The 20,000-nt window shown below is 44.4% G+C and overlaps 2 protein-coding genes across 2 annotated transcripts in view; one reads left to right on the plus strand and one right to left on the minus strand.

Annotated features, from left to right (window-relative positions):
- Positions 1 to 2,252: 2,252 nt before the first annotated feature.
- Positions 2,253 to 9,051, minus strand: atp5f1d (ATP synthase F1 subunit delta). Its single transcript, XM_080537115.1, has 5 exons — positions 8,816 to 9,051; positions 7,266 to 7,419; positions 4,547 to 4,635; positions 2,943 to 3,082; positions 2,253 to 2,386 (listed from the first exon to the last, which is right to left on the minus strand). Exons 1-4 carry the CDS (start codon positions 8,930 to 8,932, stop codon positions 2,960 to 2,962), a joined length of 483 nt encoding a protein of 160 aa, XP_080393241.1. The 5' UTR covers positions 8,933 to 9,051; the 3' UTR covers positions 2,253 to 2,386; positions 2,943 to 2,959.
- A 4,219-nt stretch (positions 9,052 to 13,270) lies between these two features.
- The window catches only part of cbarpb (CACN subunit beta associated regulatory protein b), a gene marked incomplete at both ends in the record, with an annotated part of 16,656 nt that continues 9,926 nt past the window's right edge, over positions 13,271 to 20,000 (plus strand). The window contains 2 exons of the mRNA XM_080536029.1: positions 13,271 to 13,318; positions 17,197 to 17,345. Of these exons, the coding sequence (XP_080392155.1) occupies positions 13,271 to 13,318; positions 17,197 to 17,345 (197 nt within the window). The remainder of the gene's footprint in view (positions 13,319 to 17,196; positions 17,346 to 20,000) is intronic.

A 20,000-nucleotide genomic window follows, 5' to 3' on the forward strand; every position in this document is an offset into this window, starting at 1 on the left:
TGAAGTAAGTCTCTTTGGATAAAAGTGTCAGCTAAATTACATTATATACTGTATGTGTAGTTGCTGTGGTTGTCGTTGTTGCTATTGTTGTTGTTGCTACTGCTGCTGTTAGTGTCTCTACCCAAACTAATAGTGATTGTGCCCTTTTTTTGGGCTGGCTTCTAAAGCCGCAGTCTCCGACTGGAGAAACTTCAGAGAAACCCCGAAATAGATATTCTATTGAGTATGTCGTTATACCCATCATCAACAACAGTATCTTTGTATCTCGTGCCCAGTTGCCTGAGAGTGGTCTGTTTGATTTACGGACTCTCTGCACAAAAGTGAAGAGAAAAAGGCCTAAGCACATGGAAAACACATGGGCAATCTTCGACTTCAGCTTTCTAAAAAAGGGGAGTCGAAGAGAGGGCCAGGGGGGGAAGCTGCGAGCGGTATGGGTTTCTACACATCCTGATCGTAAATCTCCTACTGAAAGAAAAGAAGAAGTGAGTGGTGGTGTGACAGGGTTGTTTCATCTCCTCTCTGCTCTGGGTAGAAGAAGAACCGATCTGCCTTCCAGGCCCCCGAGGCAGACTGCAGCTGGAGGGAAGAGGCACAACAGAGGAGGAGAAGGAGAAGAAGAAGAATGAAAGAGGCACAGACAGATGAGGGGGGAGAAGGGGGGGGGGGGGGAGGGCAGGATGTGGAGCTTTTCTAAAATATCCCATGTTATTAATGGAAACTGGCATGAATAATCGCATCTTATTATTAGAAACGGGTATTTCTACAGTTTGTGAATCACAGAGAGATGTATTCTTCATTGTGTCTAGTCTAGCCTCTCTGGGTTAAATGTCGTGTTGTTCTAGAACAGTAGCTTCCTTCTACAGAGACATCATGCGTATAAACAGAGGAACTTTGTGCCCTGATAACTAGCTTAGCTGTTGTGTCATTCCAGTTAGAGTTGTCGTCAGGTGAGTCAGGTGATCGGAGTATCCACTATTTACAACCATATAAGGAGATTATTAACTGTATGTAAATGCCTATACTACTCTGTTGCCTCATTCTCCATGCTCCGGCCTTGACTAAGGGTTAGCCTGAGTTAGGACCTTATGGTTCTGTTCCCGAATCAACCCCCTAGCCGAACCCCCTGGAGACTTGCAAAGAACTGGATAGATTTGAGCAAGTGTGGAACTAACTTCATACCTTTCCAATCTTTTCAAATCTACTCAGGATGAAGTAGGAGGATGAGGAAGTCCAGGGTGAAGGGGATAGGGACTGATCCTGGACAAGATCAAACTCTTTAAGATGGTGGCAGTCAAGTTAGTGCATCTCCAGCTGAGTGTAGCACTTTTTTTTTCATTCAACTTGCCGTTGTGTACAGATCAGACCCTGGTTTATTAAGTGACTTTAACAGCTACGTTTTCAACCCCAATTAAGCGAGTGTCATCATCGTGCAGTTATGACAGAGTTTAATGTGGACAGAAGGGTGCTAAGGGTCCTCTGTGGCTCCGCACGCGCCCGCTGAGAGCTTGTAACAGCTCCTGGAGAGAGTTGTGACATTCAACCGGTTGTGGTTTCAGTTCTGCCTCCAGTCTGTCGGCACATGATTAAGGCTCTGGCGTGGTGGTGCTGCTCAGATGTAACCTATGGTTATGAAACCAGGGGCCGTTTTTCCACAGGCCTGGCTGGCTGTTTGACTGGGCAGTTTTCCTGGCACTGCCACCGAAACCTGAGGTCATATTGACTCACAGTACAAACATGCTCACGCCTAAGGACAAAGAGGGAGTGATGGAGACCTTTAAAGCTGCCCGCAAGACAGTTCGCAGTCTCCCACATCCATGTCTTGGACATTGAGTAACACCTTCGCAAACCACCAACAGCTTATCTCTTAACCCCCCACCCCCGCCCCCCACCACACACACACACACACAGAGAAATCTTGAATGTGTCCTTTTCATCTCACATGACAAAGCTTGAAATAACATATAACGTAACGCTAAGTAACATTAGCGGTTTTATGAAGTCTGAAATATAATAGCTTCTCAGGGCAATGACAGCCTTTTAACCACAAAGGAACCGGAAAATGTAGAACTCTTGCACCGTGGGAGGGTTTTACAGGGACATGTACTGCCCCCAAGTGGTACAACGCAGAACACAAGGGCATTAAAAAAAGGACAAATATTCTACAAAAAGTCAAATGTTCTCAATAAAATTGACAAATAAGCTCATTGCATGACAGACAGGGGAAAAACATAAAATAACACACAAAAGAGCAGTTTCTCCAAATAAATTTATTGGTAATTTCATCCACTGTACAAAGCAAGCATGACATCTTGCGGTTACTGACTTGACCGGGCCAGGAGAAGAGACAAAGTTGGATCATTTCCTTGACACCAAGACAACACACTACCTAGAACAGAGGAAAAAACAGAATTACTGTAAGTAATCCGGTTTCATACACATTCCAAACACCGAAAATAGTCATTCAATGCTCAAAACAGTACAGGTCATTTGGTTTCAACGTTGAATTATTGAAATATAACCTAACTTGGTATACCTTGGGACGTGCATAAAACCAGGTTAAAATACTCAAAATATGTCATTTCTTTTTGTCTTTGAGAATCGGTATTGGTGAAAGCAACAGATTGTCACCGCCTCATAGAGAATGTACTCGTAGCTACTACATGGATGAAAGCGCCTCTGCTCCCCACTACAACACAGTGTGCTAGTTTGAGATACACAGGTTCGTCTGTCTTCACAATGCCTGGTAGGGTGAGGGAGGGTAATTGAACCCATCATTTGCAGTTATGATCCAAATAAATGGAACCTGTCAATTTGCTGTAATTACACCACAGAATCTGTGCGTCTCGAACAAGCATGATCACACACGGCTAAAGGTGAGGTCAGTACACATGGCTAAAGGTGAGGTCGGTACACATGGCTTAAGGTCACAGGTCAGTCAGTACCAGGCAGGTTAGACGGGTTACTCAAGGGCCTTGACGATGGCTTCGTTGGCGTCTATGCTGATCTGGACCTCGGCCCTGGACGCCTCGCTGGACGCAGACGCCATCTCAGACTGGGCCTTCTCCAGGTTAGCCTTGGCCGCCTGAGGACAGGGGAGAGAAATTCATAATTCATAAACAGCGAGTGAGAGAAGAGGGAGAGAGTTACTGTTTAATTCAATGCAGTGATGCCCCCTTTTTCCCCTAGACAAGCAGGCAGTAAAAGGCCACGAGACAACATTGTGGTCTGCAAATAGTCAACTGAAACCAACAGAGGCACAGTACAGAGGGAGGCACGGGATCGCCTGGCCCTGGTTGTTGACTGCCACCGAAACCTGAGGACATATTGACTCACAGTACAAACACGCTCACGCCTAAACCTGAGGTCACACAATGTCAGCGACACAGCGAATTCAGCGATTATCTCTCAACTCGTTCTCTATCGTTATTAGTGGGGGAGGGTTGGAAAAGCTATAGACTCATCCCCATAATATAAGACATTCCAGGGATAAGAAAAAAAATCGAAAATGAGTGAAAACCAGGTCAGGGGAAGAGGGATGCATCTCTGGAAGAGGGGAGCGTAGCAGATTCACGCTGCCTCTTTCCCCTCCAGAAAGCTCCATTTGTCACAGTAGCGATTACGGGGCAGAAATGCCAAACATAGCTGGGAGTTAAAGGTCTCCCAGTGGGGATTGGACACATCTGCTAGAACTCAACAGTGACTGACCTTTCCTGCCTTATTAACAGCCTGGGTTTCTGGCGCATTGTTTCTCAGAGTCACGGACGGATGCTACCAAGTCAACTTTGACGGGGGAGAGAGACAGTGGCACCGACTTCATAAGGTCAAAGGGGGAGTGTCCTTAATACCTGACGCATAGGTCAGGTAGGCCTAGTAGGCGAGGACAAGCTTTGATTCTGAGGGAGATGAAAACCATAGTATGACCTTGGGAGACATTTTACACTAATACCTCTTTCAGACAGAGGGGAAATTGTGCTCCTGTAGCACTTCAGTCACGCCTTTTAGTTCTGTCTGAAAGGGAAAGCTACGGCTTTTTACTGCAGCAACTTAACCTACTTGGGGGGGGTGGGGGACATAGGTCCGTTGCTGTGCGACTGATCGTGTCCGTTGCTGTGCTACTGATCGTTGAACAGTCAATCAAGCGTCAATGTCAACAAGTGCAGGCTTAACCACTGTGAACATCTGCAGGAGAGTGGGATGTCTTCTTTTACGATAGGGTAGGCAAATGTGAGCAGATCACCGAATGGGTCTCAAAAATGTCATGATTTGAACTTGCTGGCTGGCAAGTTAACCAACTGCCTTATCACAGTTCCTTGTTAGTGTTACTAAACATGAACGTGGCAGTGGAGAGCAAAAGAGCGCCCATTGAGTTTCATAAGCCTAACGGTTAATAAAGAATTGACAGGACATAGGGAACAGAGTAATCATTGAATCGGGAGGATACTCCACCAACACAGTCAATGATTGTGGCTCAGAAGGAAAGAAAAAGCCAATACATAGCAGCCCTCTTATATACACAGCGCAGACGGTAGATGTAGGTGACACTCACAGCCAGGTCCAACTGGTCCAGAGGGACGGCCTCCTCAGCCAGCAGCTGCACTGAGGAGTCAGCGTTGACTGTGACGGACCCACTGCTCACTGAAACACACACACACACACACACACACAGGTTAGTGTATGCCAAGTTGACATAATGTTGTTTGTTTACCTATAGAATGCACTCTATCTATAATGAATTACATTCACTCAAAAAATACTTGAGTTCATATACACTAAAATGCCGTTGTTTGTTGCATTTTGATGCCTTCGTTGATTTCTGCAATTCCCTAACATGACTGCCCCCTGCTGGATGGTCCATCTCAGACACATTAATGGACAAAGTAACCGGATAGGAATTGATGTAAACCATGGGTGTGTTCTCACTAGAACATTTGCCTCACTTGAAACTGAGTTTAAGATAAAATTTGCTTTGCTCTGCGTCGCTTGGAGCTGTGAGAACGCACATTCGATGTAACTCCCGGAGCAAAGAACCAACGGATGCTCCGCTTGAAAAGGGTGGTTTCGCTCTGGTTAGAAACGACGCATCGATGTTGATTATATCCTGTAGTGATGCAAGCCTGTACTCTTTTTTTTCATTTCTTTCTTTTTTTTCTTCTCTTTATTTTATTTTACTCTTTAGTTGTACCCTTGTAATACCTGACAAATGTTGCATTTTGGGAATTGGTTGGAACCAAATCATACTAGACATGTATGCCTGGCAGCTTGTTGTTTGTTTGTTAGTGAGTTTGTTTGTCTTGTGTATAAAACTGAAAAACTGAAAATAAAATATATAAAAAATAAAAAAAATAAACTATGCATCGAGGCTGTCCATATGAAAACAACAGCGCATGCGTGTTGATCTGGATAAGAGTGGGACGAAAGGGCAATTTTCAAATTTTCTGACCAATGAACTACCACGTCTGTTGCTTCGATTGCGTATGTTACTTAGTTTAGATAATTTTAAATTATTAAAATTATAGATAAAGGTATGAGAACGCAAATCAGATAAATAATTTATGCAACAATGTTGCAAACTCATCCACTTGCTCCAGGTCCTGATTCAGACTTTCATGTGAGAACATGACCTATGATACACCGTATCAAGTAATAACTCATCAGCAAGCTTGGGCAGATAATAGCAGCTTCAATATCTGGTACATCCATTCTCACATGCAAGGTCACTACTAGGGTTGGGACGATTAGAAAATGTCATGTCACGATTATCGTGGGCAAAATAATCGCGATCCACGATATTATCGCGAGAATAAAAAAAATAAAAAAAACAATTTATTTTTATTTTTTATGCCAATAAAACACACTGTAATCACTTTAACTTAGATTTTGTTGTATTTTTAGGACATTTTAAGTCAGTAATTCAAATTCAGATTCTAGTGGCACATATCTCTGGCCATAATCCGGGTCCTTAATGTGGTATATGAGGTCAAAATCCTAAGTATGACAAAAATTGCTCAAATAGCCCCAGCCCTCTAAGGGTTAAGAAAGAGCAATTGCTTTTCGGCCAATCAGCACCTTTCAATAACGTACCCAAGGAAGTTTAAAGAACGCACTCCCAGTGTTGCCAACTTCCAGAGCCCCATGGCGACTTAATTAGTCAAAAGCAACCAGTGACAAATCTAACTTCCTTTTCTGGTCATTTGGGGAATTACTGTAAAGCATCTAACATATCCTGTATTCCACGGTTCACGTTACAACCGAGCTCAGGAGAGACGAGTAGGGATACAGTCTATGGCGAGCGAGGGTTGCCGTCTCCTCTCTCCCTCAACACTCACTCCCGCGGCCAGTCAGATAGCAGCCGCTGGGAGCGTACCGTTGTTCCCCGGGTCATCGCAGGGGGTTCGGGCAAAGTTCGGGAAATAACGGACGGTTGTCATGTGTTTATACAGCATGGATGTTACGTGCCTAATGCCTTTGATGCGCACACTTGCTACTTGCCGCTTTAATAATTGTATTTAGCCTATAGCACAAGTCATGCATTGAATGTAACCTCAAGTGCTGAACAGTATTAAGTAAACCACAATATATTTGCTAAAGCTTAGGGGCGACCGTGCCTTTTGCAGCCATAGACTGTCACTGCCTGGTAATAACAAGGAAGGCCAATGACAGTATCCCGTCTAAAGTTCTTCACCAGCCATGGTGAGTAGGCTAGAGTTACCTAGTGACTGACTGACAAGGCTGACTTGACAGTAACGTTACCCATGCAGGCTGAACAATAGCGCGAGACAAGTTCTGTGAGGATATTCGCGCGCGGCTCATGTGAGGAATTGCAATTATATTACAGTAACAGTCGCTAACTTGACTGCAAAAGTAATGTAGACTAGGCTGAAAAATAGCGCCAGACATTTGTTAAACACAGTTTATTCATAACATACGATTATGACGATTATTCAAATAATTAAATTCTCCACGATTAAGTTATCGCGGGTGTTTTTATCGCGATTAACGAAAAAAACGATAATCGTCCCATCCCTAGTCACTACAAGGTCTTCAGAATCTGCCCTCTATTCTATCAACATTTATCAAGCCATATAAAATGTATCATCCAGACCTGAGGCAAATGTAAAAGGCCATGTCAAACACTTGTGTAGTGTGTTGATTTAGTGTAGAGTTAGCATCTCTGGGACTATTCCATTTTACAAGGTTACATCCTACATCAAAAGGTCAAGCTCAAGTATTTGACCTACGTTGGGCACCAACGAGTCAAATCTCACCAAAGTATTTCTCTCCGACACCGGCATCGTTGAACACGGTGACGACCCCAGGCCTGAGGACCTGGAGGGTGGGTACGTGGTGGGGCAGGATACCGAACGCACCAGTCAGTGTGGGCACATCAATCTGTTTCACACTGGCCGCGTTGAAGAACACCTGTAGCAGGACACACACACGTGCGCAATTAGTTCTACACTAGCTGTTTCTGAAGTAATGTAGCCTACATGTGTAGGAGTAAAAGAGATAGGCTACAAGTTAAATGCTATATTGTCATTGAACATAAGCCTGTCGGCTGCAACAATGTTACGTGGGCCTTTAACACCATCCTCCACTCCACACCATCACTGTCCAATAGAAGTTGAACAGCAAGCAACCAATACACATACATTCATTTCCTCTGTCAAGGAAGTAACCACGCCATTATGTAGACTTGAACCCAAGTGTTTACAAATACTTGGGCTAGTACTGTTGCCTATATAACATAATCTGGATAGATCCAGCAAAGCTGCACTAGACAAGTCAGTGCATTTAGCTAGCTATAACAACATCCATGATCCATATATGATATAGAACACCCTGCCTAATAGTATTGCGTTACTAAGACACAGCTGATGGGAAGGATTGTCCTATTGTTTCCTCTAACCCTCATCCCAAGGTGACAGAAGAGAGACTCTGCAGGGGCCTGTGTTCTACGCTTGCTTAGTCTATGAACTCTGTTGCTGGCTGGGGGTCGTCTTTCCTGCAAACACATATTATCAATTGGGAAATGATGGCTGAGATGCCAAACTTGAACTTGAGAATGAAAATACCCCCTGTGTATATCCACCGGCACAAATGGCATTCATTCACATGGTATATACAGGAATCTTGCGGTTAATTTCAATACCTTTCTAAGACTTTTTAAAGACCTTGTCAATGTTTTTCCAGACCTCACCGCCACTTGGAGCTGTAACCGTTTACATCAGTGACACCTTTAACTTAACAGTTTTAGTTTGCAATAGACTAGACCACTATCATACAACACAATCTCCGGTTCATCTTTGTTTTTTAATAAACTAATACATTCTTTTACTAAAAGCTTTTAGGACTCAAACTCTTTGGACAGTCTAATTGAGAAAAATACCTATAAAATTCAAGACCTCATAAAATCGTGATAAGACTTCTTAATACTTATTAAGGGTCTTGATTTTCCCAAAATTGATTTATCAACTTGTAATACTTGTCAAGACACAGCGGATACCCTGATTCATTTCCATTCAATGGCAGGCTAGCCTGAATGACAGACAGGCTAGCTGCTAGCTTGACAGGTCAAGTCACATCCACTGCTGCTGACTAGCTAGCTAGCTAAGCTAGGGCATGAATGTTTAACACCCGTGCATGATGCTACTAAAACCTACTGACAGCTTGCTAACACATCTGTCTACATCTAACATGCATACTCATAAATATATACTTATGGTCTATCTTTTAATTCAGACCAAACAGGCGCTGTTGTAGAGGAGGCTAGCTAACTAAGCTAACTTAGGCCCTAAAAGCCTCGGTGTCGCCGTACCTGCGTCGGCGAGGCGAAGGTGAAGGACATCTCGGCTGCGCCCGAGCTAGGCTCCGCGTAGCACCTCACTTGCCTCAACACGGGGAGGGAGCGACGGAGGAACCTTGCTGCCATCATTTTTTGGTGTGAAAATAAACCTTATTGAGGTTTAAAGAGACGCAAGAGTGTGTTGAGCTACGGAACCCCCTAAAAGCCCTGGTAGTGAGAGTGAGAGGAGAGAGTGCGCCTGATAGGGTTGGTTGACAAGGGCATTGGTAACCTACCCAGAAGGCACTTTGGAGAGCTCGGGTGGTGCACTGTGGGAGATGTAGTTTTTTAGACGCCTTCTTTATTATAGGCTTATTATTATTAATTATTAATTATATAATTATTATTATATTATTGTCCGTAGCTCTTTAGCTGTCTAGTTTTAGGTTTTGTAGTTTTAGTTTAGTTTTAGATTATCTTAGACTGTTTTAGACTAGTTTTCGTTTTAGGCTATGTAGTTTTAGTTTAGTTTTAGACTATATATTGACGGAAAGTTTTAGATTATCTTAGACTGTTTTAGACTAGTTTTAGTTTTAGACTATGTAGTTTTAGTTTAGTCTATGTAGGCCAGGTTTTGTATTGTATAATTTGTGGTGGATGTTGTATGCCTGTGAACAGGTCACACTTGAAAATGAGCCCTTGGGGCTCAATGTGTTTTTTACCTGTATAAATAAAGGTTAAATAATTGTAAAAAATCTGCAGAGACTAATTAGAATGAATTAGAATGACCAGATTTGAGATGGTGAGAAAATAACCTAATGTCTCCTTATGTGACATTCACATGGCTGCCAGTGGGGGGCGCCGTGAGAATGTCGTGAAAAAGATGGTTGATGACAAGAAGAGATTATTGATAACATGGGGTTAAGTGACTCAATTAAGATTGACGACATCAGTTGTGCAGAGTTTTAGGTGTTTGCTGCCTATGATGTCAAAATGTCAAATTACAAAACGTGTCTTAAGTATATCCACAATACTACAGTGCATTGGCCCTACTAGGAGCTATAATAGCTACTATTTCCCATTTAGACTGAATGAATCATTGAGCTGTAATGAGCCATATGGACTAAACTGGGCTCTTTGGTTCTCAGTTGCTGGCTACAGTATAATATCCTATAATACCCATAAATAATCTAATGTATGATGCAACATGATAGAGAGAGGAATCTATGTATGTACTGTATGTATGTATGAATATATTAAAAAAATATATAATTTCTTATAATTTATTTTTTTATCTATTTCTTTACTTAACGTTTTTTTTTTAAATGTTTTTTTACTACCAAATGTTTTTATCTACTCACTAAATTGTTGGAAAAATTGGTAATTTGTTTATATGTGTGTGTGGCTAGATGGACAAATCTATATGTATATATGTATGCAGACATGTTTGAGAGGGAGGGGTGGGTGGAGGGCAGGGAGAAAAACTGAAAATATGTATGCCTTTTTCAATGTACATGACATCTTCTATACTGGAATAAGAAATATTGTAAAATTAAAAAAAAGAGAGAGGAATCTAAACATAGGGAATTCTTCATACTATCCTTATCTAAATGGCATCACCGTGTTATTAATTTCCCAGTATTCATAGCGTCACGTGTCTCCCCGAAAAATACTTGAATCGAGAGAGAGAGAGGGCGGTGAGTGACGCTCATCCCAAGCCTCTTCAATCACTAGTTACGTCACTCCTGACGTCACGTGGTGCGTTTCTGACCGGGGTGGGTGGGTGTGTCCTAAGCGTCGGGGTTTCATTCATAAATAGTTTTAGCTTTTAAATCCGAATTAAAGTGTTCGAGGCGAAGGGTTTGGCGTCATTGGCTGGCTTTTGCCTAAGTATTCCTGCATGAACCTTATGTATTAATTTAGGTGAGTGGCATCTTGATTTTCACATGCATGTTTTGTGTTGACTATCTTAACTATCGTATCGGTTACATTTACTGATCATTATAAGAGCTTGTGCCATTGTGGGGTATGGTACGGATAGATCAGTCGCCTTTTGTCCTATTTCTATTAATTCGCTTGTTTTTTATTGAATATCTTGTGTGAAGTTGATGATGTCATGTTGTCCAAATTTAAACATCTATGCATGAAAAATCTATGAAAAATTGGGAGAGACAGTGCTTTAGTAGAATGCATGCAGAGAGCAGAACCGTTATTTTTCCCTCTATAATAAATAGAATATTATTAGGGCAGACCGCTGTTCTGAGCGTGCGCTCAGTCACTTTTGTGATGACCAAGGTATTTATTCATCCCAAGGACACTCCTTCTCCCACCGTTAGGTACTAAAAAATGTATCATTAAATATCACCAGCAATATAGGACCATGTCTTTCCAATATAACATTATAATGCATGGGCTAATATCCCTTACTTCCATCCACGTTTAGACTTCAGTCACTGAGGAATGCTGTATGCACCAGATCCGATGCATGAGAGAGGGATAGAGAAAGCAACGGAGATGAATCGTGCAAAAAATGATCCCTAGTCATAATTCAGTTTTTCGCCACCATAACCCAATAACAGTCAACAGAACAGCAACCTGCTATTATAAATATGCTGTAGTAGCCTAATGCATGATTAATAGACATGTTACAGTATCCAGATAGCCATGCATGGTGAATTGTTAAGGTGGTTGGTATATTGGCTGACATATGATTTGACAGTATTTACAGTCGCAGCCTGTACAGTAAGCACTCCTTAACAAGGGATTACACTTTCAAACTATGTTGATTTATTTCATCATACTTGGGGCAAAAATAGAATCATGGGAGGCAACAATTCTTCTTACTATGATGTTTAATTAAACTGCCTTGGATTTATAAAAAGGAGGATTCGGTCTCCCTCCAGTGTATGATGATATAAATCTTGTCATGATGGCATTTTTTTAGGGAGAACTTAGTCGGTACAGTGATGCGCAACACATCATTCACGTGCTGCTACTGCTGTATTGTCTCTTGCCTATGAGGAAACTATTTGGACATATCCTTTAACTCGGAAGCCACTTTGCAACGTGTGTAGCTCACTTGCATGTATACGTATGAAGTATGAAGCACTAGCACTTAATGCCAGCCACCTTGTTTGTGTTGCCGCCCGCTGCCCAGAGAGAGACACGACAGCCCAGAGGAGGAGGCTGGTCCAGCCAGGGAGGGTGGGCAGAGAGAGGCAGGTGGAGAATGCAGCAAGGGGAGCTGAGGAGGACTGACTGAGAGAGGCAGAGGGAGAGAGAGAGAGAGAGAGAGAGAGAGAGAGAGAGAGAGAGAGAGAGAGAGAGAGAGAGAGAGAGAGAGAGAGAGAGAGAGAGAGAGAGAGAGAGAGAGAGACCCACATCCATCCAGTGCTGCTGTACAGCACAGCCTTCCATCAGGGTAAGACACTAGGCTGGGCTGGGCTGGGCTGGGCTGCTCTATGGCTGTGACGCTGCTTGGTGCTGTTGGGTGGATAGGTGCAGTGGCAGGGAGGCAGAGAGAGTACGTACTGCGTGGTGGTGGTGGTGGTGTTGGTGCTGCTGGCATGATGCTCCCCTCTCTCCCCCTGCTGTGTGAGCAGACCTGCAGAGGAGGCGAGTTATGTGTGTGTGCGTGTGTGTGTGTGTGTGTGCGCGCATGTGTGTATGTCTGTCTCTGTTGTCAGTGTCTGTGTGTGTCGGCGTGCGTGTGTATCTGCGCTCGTGTGTGTGGACGTGAATGTGTGTATGTGTGTGTGTGTGTGTGTGTGTGTGTGTGTGTAAGTATGTGTGTGTTATCTGCATCGGTGTGTGTGTGGGTGTGTAGCAGCGTGTGGGTGGAAGGCTGCAGCAGCAGTATTAATGGCTATGATCTGTGTGAGGGAACGCGTAGCGGCAGACCTCAGCTGTTGGAAGCGCCTCTCTGTTCGGCGTGGGAGGAGGAGGGGGGAGAATCAGGGGGTTTGAGGTGGGAGGATAGATGATTTACAGCAGAGATTCTAGGCTGCCAGCCTGTCTCCTCAGGGACTTAGCTCAACACGAGCTAATTCTGTTGCTGCTTTATGCTACAGTCTCGTTACTCCTTTCTCCTGCAGATACAGTATTTCAGTGTATGTGACATACTGGAGGGGCCTTTTCTGGTAGAAAACATACTGTTTGAAAGCTACCAAGGCTACCATACCAAGCAACCATAACCAGGTCCAGCTTCTTGCGAGGTGAAGATTGTTCATTGATGTTCCAGACCATTCTTGCAGTTGACCTATGCTGCTGAGTGATATTTGATTATAAACTGGACCACTCACTCTGCACATCATTTCATTTACCGGTTATGAAACGGAGGTTGTTTCTACCCCCGGTTGTATGTCTGTCAGTGGTTGGGAGAAGTGGTGTCCAAAATGTGCCTGTTGTGTGTTCTGTGGTTGGCTGTACATCAGCAGTCTGACTTCCTGTTGTGTGTTTCTCAGGGGGACGTTCACGCTCGCCTGGACCATGAGCAATGAGTCTACCGTCTGGAACAACCTGACAGACAACTCCACCGTAAGTCACTCACCAGCAAGCCAGGCCAGGCCTCCCATCCTTCCTGTGTGTGTGTGTGTGTGTGTGCATGCGTGTGTGTGTGTGTGTGTGTGTGTGTGTGTGTGTGTGTGTGTGTGTGTGTGAGTGGGCTGCTAACTGGCAGGACTGTGCTTCCACCCCCTCCCTCTCTCTCTCCGCCCTATTCATTCTGCCTGATTTGTTAATAGAGAACATCCTGGTCTGGGCCTGAAATAATTCAATCCCAGATCTAATCTCTGAAGTTTAATTTCCCCCCCTTTAAAAGGAATTAGAATCTGACGTCGGTGTCAGCGGTCGTTAACACTTGGGCTAAACTACAGCTTTTTTCCAGAGTCGACAGACACACAGTACAGCAGTAGGTAACCTTGGTTACCATGCCACTGGTGTTCAATTGATTGTGTCTACTACAATACATCTCTGTACATAACAAGTTATCCATAATGTAGGCTGATGTTTGTATAGCGGTTTGAGATTTGAAATAGCAGTAGTTTTGATTGAAGTAAAGCAATTGCCTCTGGTCTGGAGAAAGAAGTGTTTTGTTTGGACAGTGTATTAAGGGTGACCTGCTGTGTGCCTGATAGACCCCTACAGGCAGCTGTCAATGGCCAGCTGTTGTAAACGCCTGTCCAGTTGATTTGCTTTTTTGGGGGGTAAATATGTTTTTAGGGCATTTCTGCTTTATTGGGATAGAGAATGACAGGAAGGATGGGTGAGAGAGGGGGGGGGGATGACATGCAGGATATGTCGACGGCCGGAATCAAACCAGGGACCACGCGATGATATGTGACAGGGTCTAGTAAAGTAGGGCAATGTAATTTTTCTGTTTTTTCCATATTATGAAAGTGCAGATTGTAAGCTTTCCAAACCCTAATCCTAGTTGAAGAAGATATGCTTATTTGAATGTTGGTTCTCCTCAAACCAAATACCAGAGGAACTTGCTCTGAATGAAAACACACACAAAGCAGCTGCTCGTAGCTAGAAAGCTAGCAAGGAACATGTTCTAAATGCATGTTTATCACAAGTTTTTAACTTGCTGAGAGAACATCAACAAGCTAAAAACACATAATTAGATGATCACACAGTCCTTGCTTTTGCACGTACATCCTAAAACGTAAATTTGTTTACAAGCCATGTATCACTTAACCAGTAGCCTACAGCAGACTATACAGTGAATCTAATTCACAAAGTATTTAGTGATCCTAAAACTGTTGTTTGTTATTATCGAGTGGGCTCTTCAACACTTCAACTTTCGTAATATGCAAAAAAAAACAGGTCATTGGTCATTTGCGCAACTTGAGAATTGACGACATTTCACCAGACCGTGTTACATAAGGCATGCACCTTTGTGTGCTACGCCACTTCATCCAGTTGCTTTTTCAATTGGACACAGAGAGCTACACCAGAGACACGGTGACCTGGCCGAGGCTACTGTAGGTCAAGGACCCTTCACAGTCTGGCTGTGGCTCAGGAGGTAGGGCCGCCGTCTAATGATCGCAAGGTTGGCAGATCGGCGGTTCAAGCCCCGGCTAGCCACATGTTGAAGTGTCCTTGGGCAAGACACTGAACCCCAAATTGCTCCCAGTGAGCGGGCTGGCGCCTTGCATGGTAGCTTGCCGCCATTGGTGTGTGAATGTGTGTGTGAATGGGTGAATGAGAGGCCGTTGAAAAGCGCTTCGGATAAAGGCGCTATATAAGTGCAGTCCATTCATGGAGGGTCACCATCCTGGATGAATACATGGTATTAACAAGGTGGATGTGTGTTTGTCACGAAGGAGTCTTCTATATTGATGTTGTAATGTAATGAAACTAAATTTACATTACTGAATTAATGTATGCTTCCTGATATATTTCCGAACCCAGAGCAACTGACCAGACAGCTTTTACAGATAGAAATATATTTATAGATATATTTTTAGATATAAATGTCCTAAGGATGCATCATTTTCTCTGTTGTGGAGATACTGTAAGTAAGTAACTATTTTTCCAAGGTTGAACATTGTTATTATTTGAATGTGAAAATTGAAAGAGAAAATCTCCTAATATAATTTCACACTGAACACGAATAAAGCTCAGTGGTGGTTCAAAGCGTCACAGACAGGGATAGGGATATAGAGATGGATGATTATGGATTGCATTCTGCACACAGGGTGCGCACGGAAACCAAGGCTTCTTTTGTCTCCTCTCTTCAGATCTTTACTAGACATCAACTGTCACAATGGTTCCCCCACCCTCCTTCTCCTCCTTTTGACTAAAACCTACAGTGTGATCGTCAGACAGAAAGACACTCAAATCTACTATCCGTTGTTAAGTCAGTCAGCCCCAGAGTTTCCCTCTCTCCGTCTCCTAGGTGTAGCCAGGTTAATGGCTGAGGCGCAGATTGATTCATGCCACTGTGGCGGTTATAGATTCACTGTGCACAAAACCAGCGCGCCTAAATCAATGAGCTTTAAGCTGCATGCTGTCATTGATAAGGCAATGCATCTGCAGAGTAAGGTGTTCTTCCGGGGGGAAGTTCGAATAACATTGACCGCTTTCGCATGGGAAAAACTCCAACCGACAGGAAGGGTACAGTATAGTCGTGAGCTTAGAATGATAAGGTTCTATCTCCGTTTAGGGTAGTTCAGAGATATTGAGCGTCAAAGTTTTTACATTCCATTATGTTTTGTGAGATGGAACCTTAGTATTTTATTGATTACTAACTAAATAATAAAAAATAACACCACACAGGCATTAATAAACACCTAATGGATCAGATTATGTAAAAAAATTGACAAAAAATAGAGATAGAACCTTATAATTCTAACATCACGTAGTGTTGCCCTTTTTCCATTTACTTCCCGTCCTGCCCTTCTCTCACCTGAATATTCGGCCTCACAAAAGAGGACCGGGGGAACAATTAACCAGCAGTACCTCGCTACAAGTGGCTCCTCTCAGGGCTTTGATGTTCATGTGGGAAGCTCTGTGTTTTTCCCGTCTCTCTACAAAGTCTCTCTCACCTCTCTCTCTCAGTCTCACCCTCTATCTCTCTCTCTATCTCTCTCTCTCTCTCTCCCTCTTTCTCTGGGGATCTTAGAGCAGCGCACTTAACGTCTCAACCCCTGAACAATAGGCACACCTGGGTCCCCCCCCCACCCCGAGCCCACTCACTACGCACAGCCACATCACACAGGCAGCGTAGGCACCACCTACCCTCTACCGAAACAATAGATTCCAACAATGAATTGGAATTAAACGTACCCCCATTAGAGATGTCTCTGAAGACAAATGGAGGGGGTGGATGTATTTTAAGGTTCCATCTCAAACCCTAGTCAAACAGCGAGCTAACCTTCACCTGGATGTCCTGGACGTAAGACGCATTTGCATGAATGTGCTAATCGATTATAACGTTGTTATATCACAATGAAGTAGAGTCCTATAACACAAGCCTCTCGTGGGTCATTTCGAGTGCTCCGAAGGTTAAACAGATCTCACGCAAAGCCAGTCACTTTCGGTCCCTCGCGTCCCTACAACTCAAGACAACTGGGGCGGCTGTGGCGCAGGAGGTAGGGCCGCCGTCTAATGATCGCAAGGTTGGCAGATCGGCGGTTCGAGCCCTCGGCTGGCCACATGTCGAAGTGTCCTTGGGCAAGACACTGAACCCCAAATTGCTCCCAGTGAGCGGGCCGGCGCCTTGCATTGTAGCTTGCCGCCATTGGTGTGTGAATGTGTGTGTGAATGGGTGAATGAGAGGCCGTTGTAAAGCGCTTTGGAAAGTGCTATATAAGTGCAGTCCATTTACCATTTACCATTTAAGACGTTCGGTCTGCAGTGCATCCTACTCATCAGACCCCCCCCCCTCTCTCTCTCCTCTGTTGCCACAGGGGGTCCCACCATTTGAGACGGACCAAAAGGATGGCTACGTCCTCCTGTTGTTGCTCCTGTCCATCTTCGGGGGGGGGACGGTGGTCCTGCTGTCTGTCCTCCTGATCGTCTGTCGACGCTGCTGCTATGGAGACCGCAGATATGCCAGGTGAGACACCGGAGTCCTCCCATTTCCCACCTAGCAGCCAGTACACCCCTAGTCTGCCTCCAGATCTATGTGTCTTAGTCAACTGTGACATGTCAAGTGAGACAGATGGCGCTTATCCATTGATCAGACCGGTACGGCTCGGTACGGGACGCATTTGTATCCTACCCGTACCGTACTTTCAGAAACGCTTCTCCATTATACACAACAGACCTGGAGCGAGTCGAGACAGTAGGAGGAGTTAAGTGTAATAAGAGCACTTCACTTTAATAAGTCCCCCTCAACAGGGGAAATGCGATAAGAATTATGTCAAAATGCAGCACTATCATGCACAGATCAGCCGTAAAACATGTAGAGAGAGACAGAAACCACGTAGACCATGTATTTAACTCAATTACCAATTAGTTTACAAAGAGAAGTTGAACGACACTAAAGCAAAATGTAGTTCAACTAGTTGGGCTAATATGTTGTGGGACTGCTCCCCAACACTGCCAACCAGCACACACCAACCAGCACACACCCTAGCCTCCAGATCTGGATGCGCTTTAGCCCAAAAGTTTGTGACTATCGTTGTCATAACCACGTTGTATTCACTATCTCCAGCCACCCCAGTGTCTACATGATGTGAAAACAGTGGTGGTTTAAATGATGGAGTCAAAAACATACGACGAAAAGGTCCTAAGAAAATAAATCTTGATTATTATTATTTTCTTATTTATTCTTATTGGGATATTTTCAGCATATGAGGTTAGACAGTGGTGAAGTGTCCCTTTCACAAAAGCACACACAGACCCAGAGCCAGGCTAGCAGGCCTGTTCCTATGATTAAGAACAACGTGGGTATATGGCACGATACAGAACACATGGAGAGGTCCAGTTCAGATGGAGAGGTCCAGTTCAGAGCGTTCAAAGCAGAGAAAGCTGCAGTATGACACAGTGGGTAGCAGGAAAGATGAATGCCGACGGTATGACGTCAGCGTGGTCAACAGGACGGCACAGTGCGTTCAGCTACCCTCCAGCACTGACGTGCGTCTGGAGACCATCGCTGGCCTTTCACCGCTACACTACAACGGAGGAGCATTTGATATTTAGGTCACTTTGTGTTGGGATTCATCTGGTTTTCATTCATAACAAGAAGACGACCCACATACATATAGATGCTCTGTCCTCCCTTCCTGAGTCTAGCAGATACAGAGAGAGAGAGAATGGAGAGAGAGAAGGCAGAGAGAGAGAGAGAATGGAGAGAGAGAAGGCAGAGAGAGAGAAGGCAGAGAGAGCAGGCAGATATAAGTGTGGCTAGTCTTGCCGAGGCAGAGAGAGAGAGAGAGAGAGAGGGAGAGAAGGCAGATATAGTGTGGCTAGTCTGTGCGAGGCAGAGGGAGAGAGAGGCTAGTCTGTGCGAGGCAGAGGATGTAGTGCAGATATAAGTGTGGCTAGTCTGTGCGAGGCAGAGAGAGTGAGAGAGAACAGAGAGAGAGAAGGCAGATATAAGTGTGGCTAGTCTGCGAGGCAGAGGGAGTAGTGCAGATATAAGTGTGGCTAGTCTGTGCGAGGCAGAGAGAGAGAGAGGCTAGTCTGTGCGAGGCAGAGGAAGTAGTGCAGATATAAGGGTGGCTAGTCTGTGCGAGGCAGAGGGAGAGAGAGGCTAGTCTGTGGAGGCAGAGGGAGTAGTGCAGATATAGTGAGGCTAGTCGTAGTGCAGACTGGTACAAATGATGACTGTAATGAGATTTCATAGCAGCCATCGGCTGTGATTAATCTCACGTCTCACCCTGCCATACGCTCCGGCTGGAGTCTGGGAAAACACACAAACACACACACACACACACACATACACACAGACACATACACACACACGCACGCACAGACACATGCACACACACACACAGACACACACAGACACACGCGCACACACACACACACACACACACACACGCACACACACACACACACACACAGGCAGGCAGGCAGAGAGGGCACAGAGGAAATGAAAGCACAGAGCCGGGGCGGACGGAGAAATCCCTCAAGTCATTCACACACAGATAATAACACCGAACAAAGGAAGGAATCAGACCGACACACAGCCGCTCCGCCGCTCCTGCAGAATAAGGGTGTGGGATCCAGACAACACACTGCTGCATCCACACAGGCAATTAGGGATAATATCAGGGGGAACTCCCTCCTCCTCCCCCCGAGAGACATCGAGGCTCAGAGCAGCACAGTTGCTACAATTTAAGGAGCTACCTTTATTTAGCACAACACTAAGCTATTCAACAGGGGGGCAGGATGAAGCATATCTATTCATCTATCTATGACTCATACATGGTTTTGTTCTTTTTTTTAAAAGAAAAAAACATTTTTAAAACGTTTATTAGGTTTTGCAATTATTCAGCATAAATAGCAATTATTCAGCAGAACAAACAATCATAAGTATGCATCCCCTCCCTCCCTCCCTCCCTCGCTCCCTCCCTCCCCTCCCTCCCCTCCCTCCCTCCCTCCCTCCCTCGCTCCCTCCCTTGCTGACTCCCTCCCACACAACAGAGAGTGATAGAAAACAGTACAGTATGAAGCATATCTATTTTGATTCATACACAGTTGTATTTGTATGTTGTGTAACACTGTAGGTACAGTAAACCTACTGTAGAAGTAGTAACAGCAT

This window comes from Nansenia antarctica (genome assembly GCF_963989245.1).
Source record: "Nansenia antarctica genome assembly, chromosome: 7".
NCBI classification, from domain to species: Eukaryota; Metazoa; Chordata; class Actinopteri; order Argentiniformes; family Microstomatidae; genus Nansenia; species Nansenia antarctica.

What these genes read in the sequence shown, in the direction of transcription:
- atp5f1d (XM_080537115.1), bottom strand. Translation starts at nt 8,932, where the DNA reads ATGATGGCAGCAAGGTTCCTCCGTCGCTCCCTCCCCGTGTTGAGGCAA. An exon ending in CCTTCGCCTCGCCGACGCAG is followed by an intron (nt 7,420 to 8,815) that starts GTACGGCGACAC and finishes GTCCTGCTACAG; the next exon opens with GTGTTCTTCAACGCGGCCAG. An exon ending in TGGACCAGTTGGACCTGGCT is followed by an intron (nt 3,083 to 4,546) that starts GTGAGTGTCACC and finishes CCCTGTCCTCAG; the next exon opens with GCGGCCAAGGCTAACCTGGA.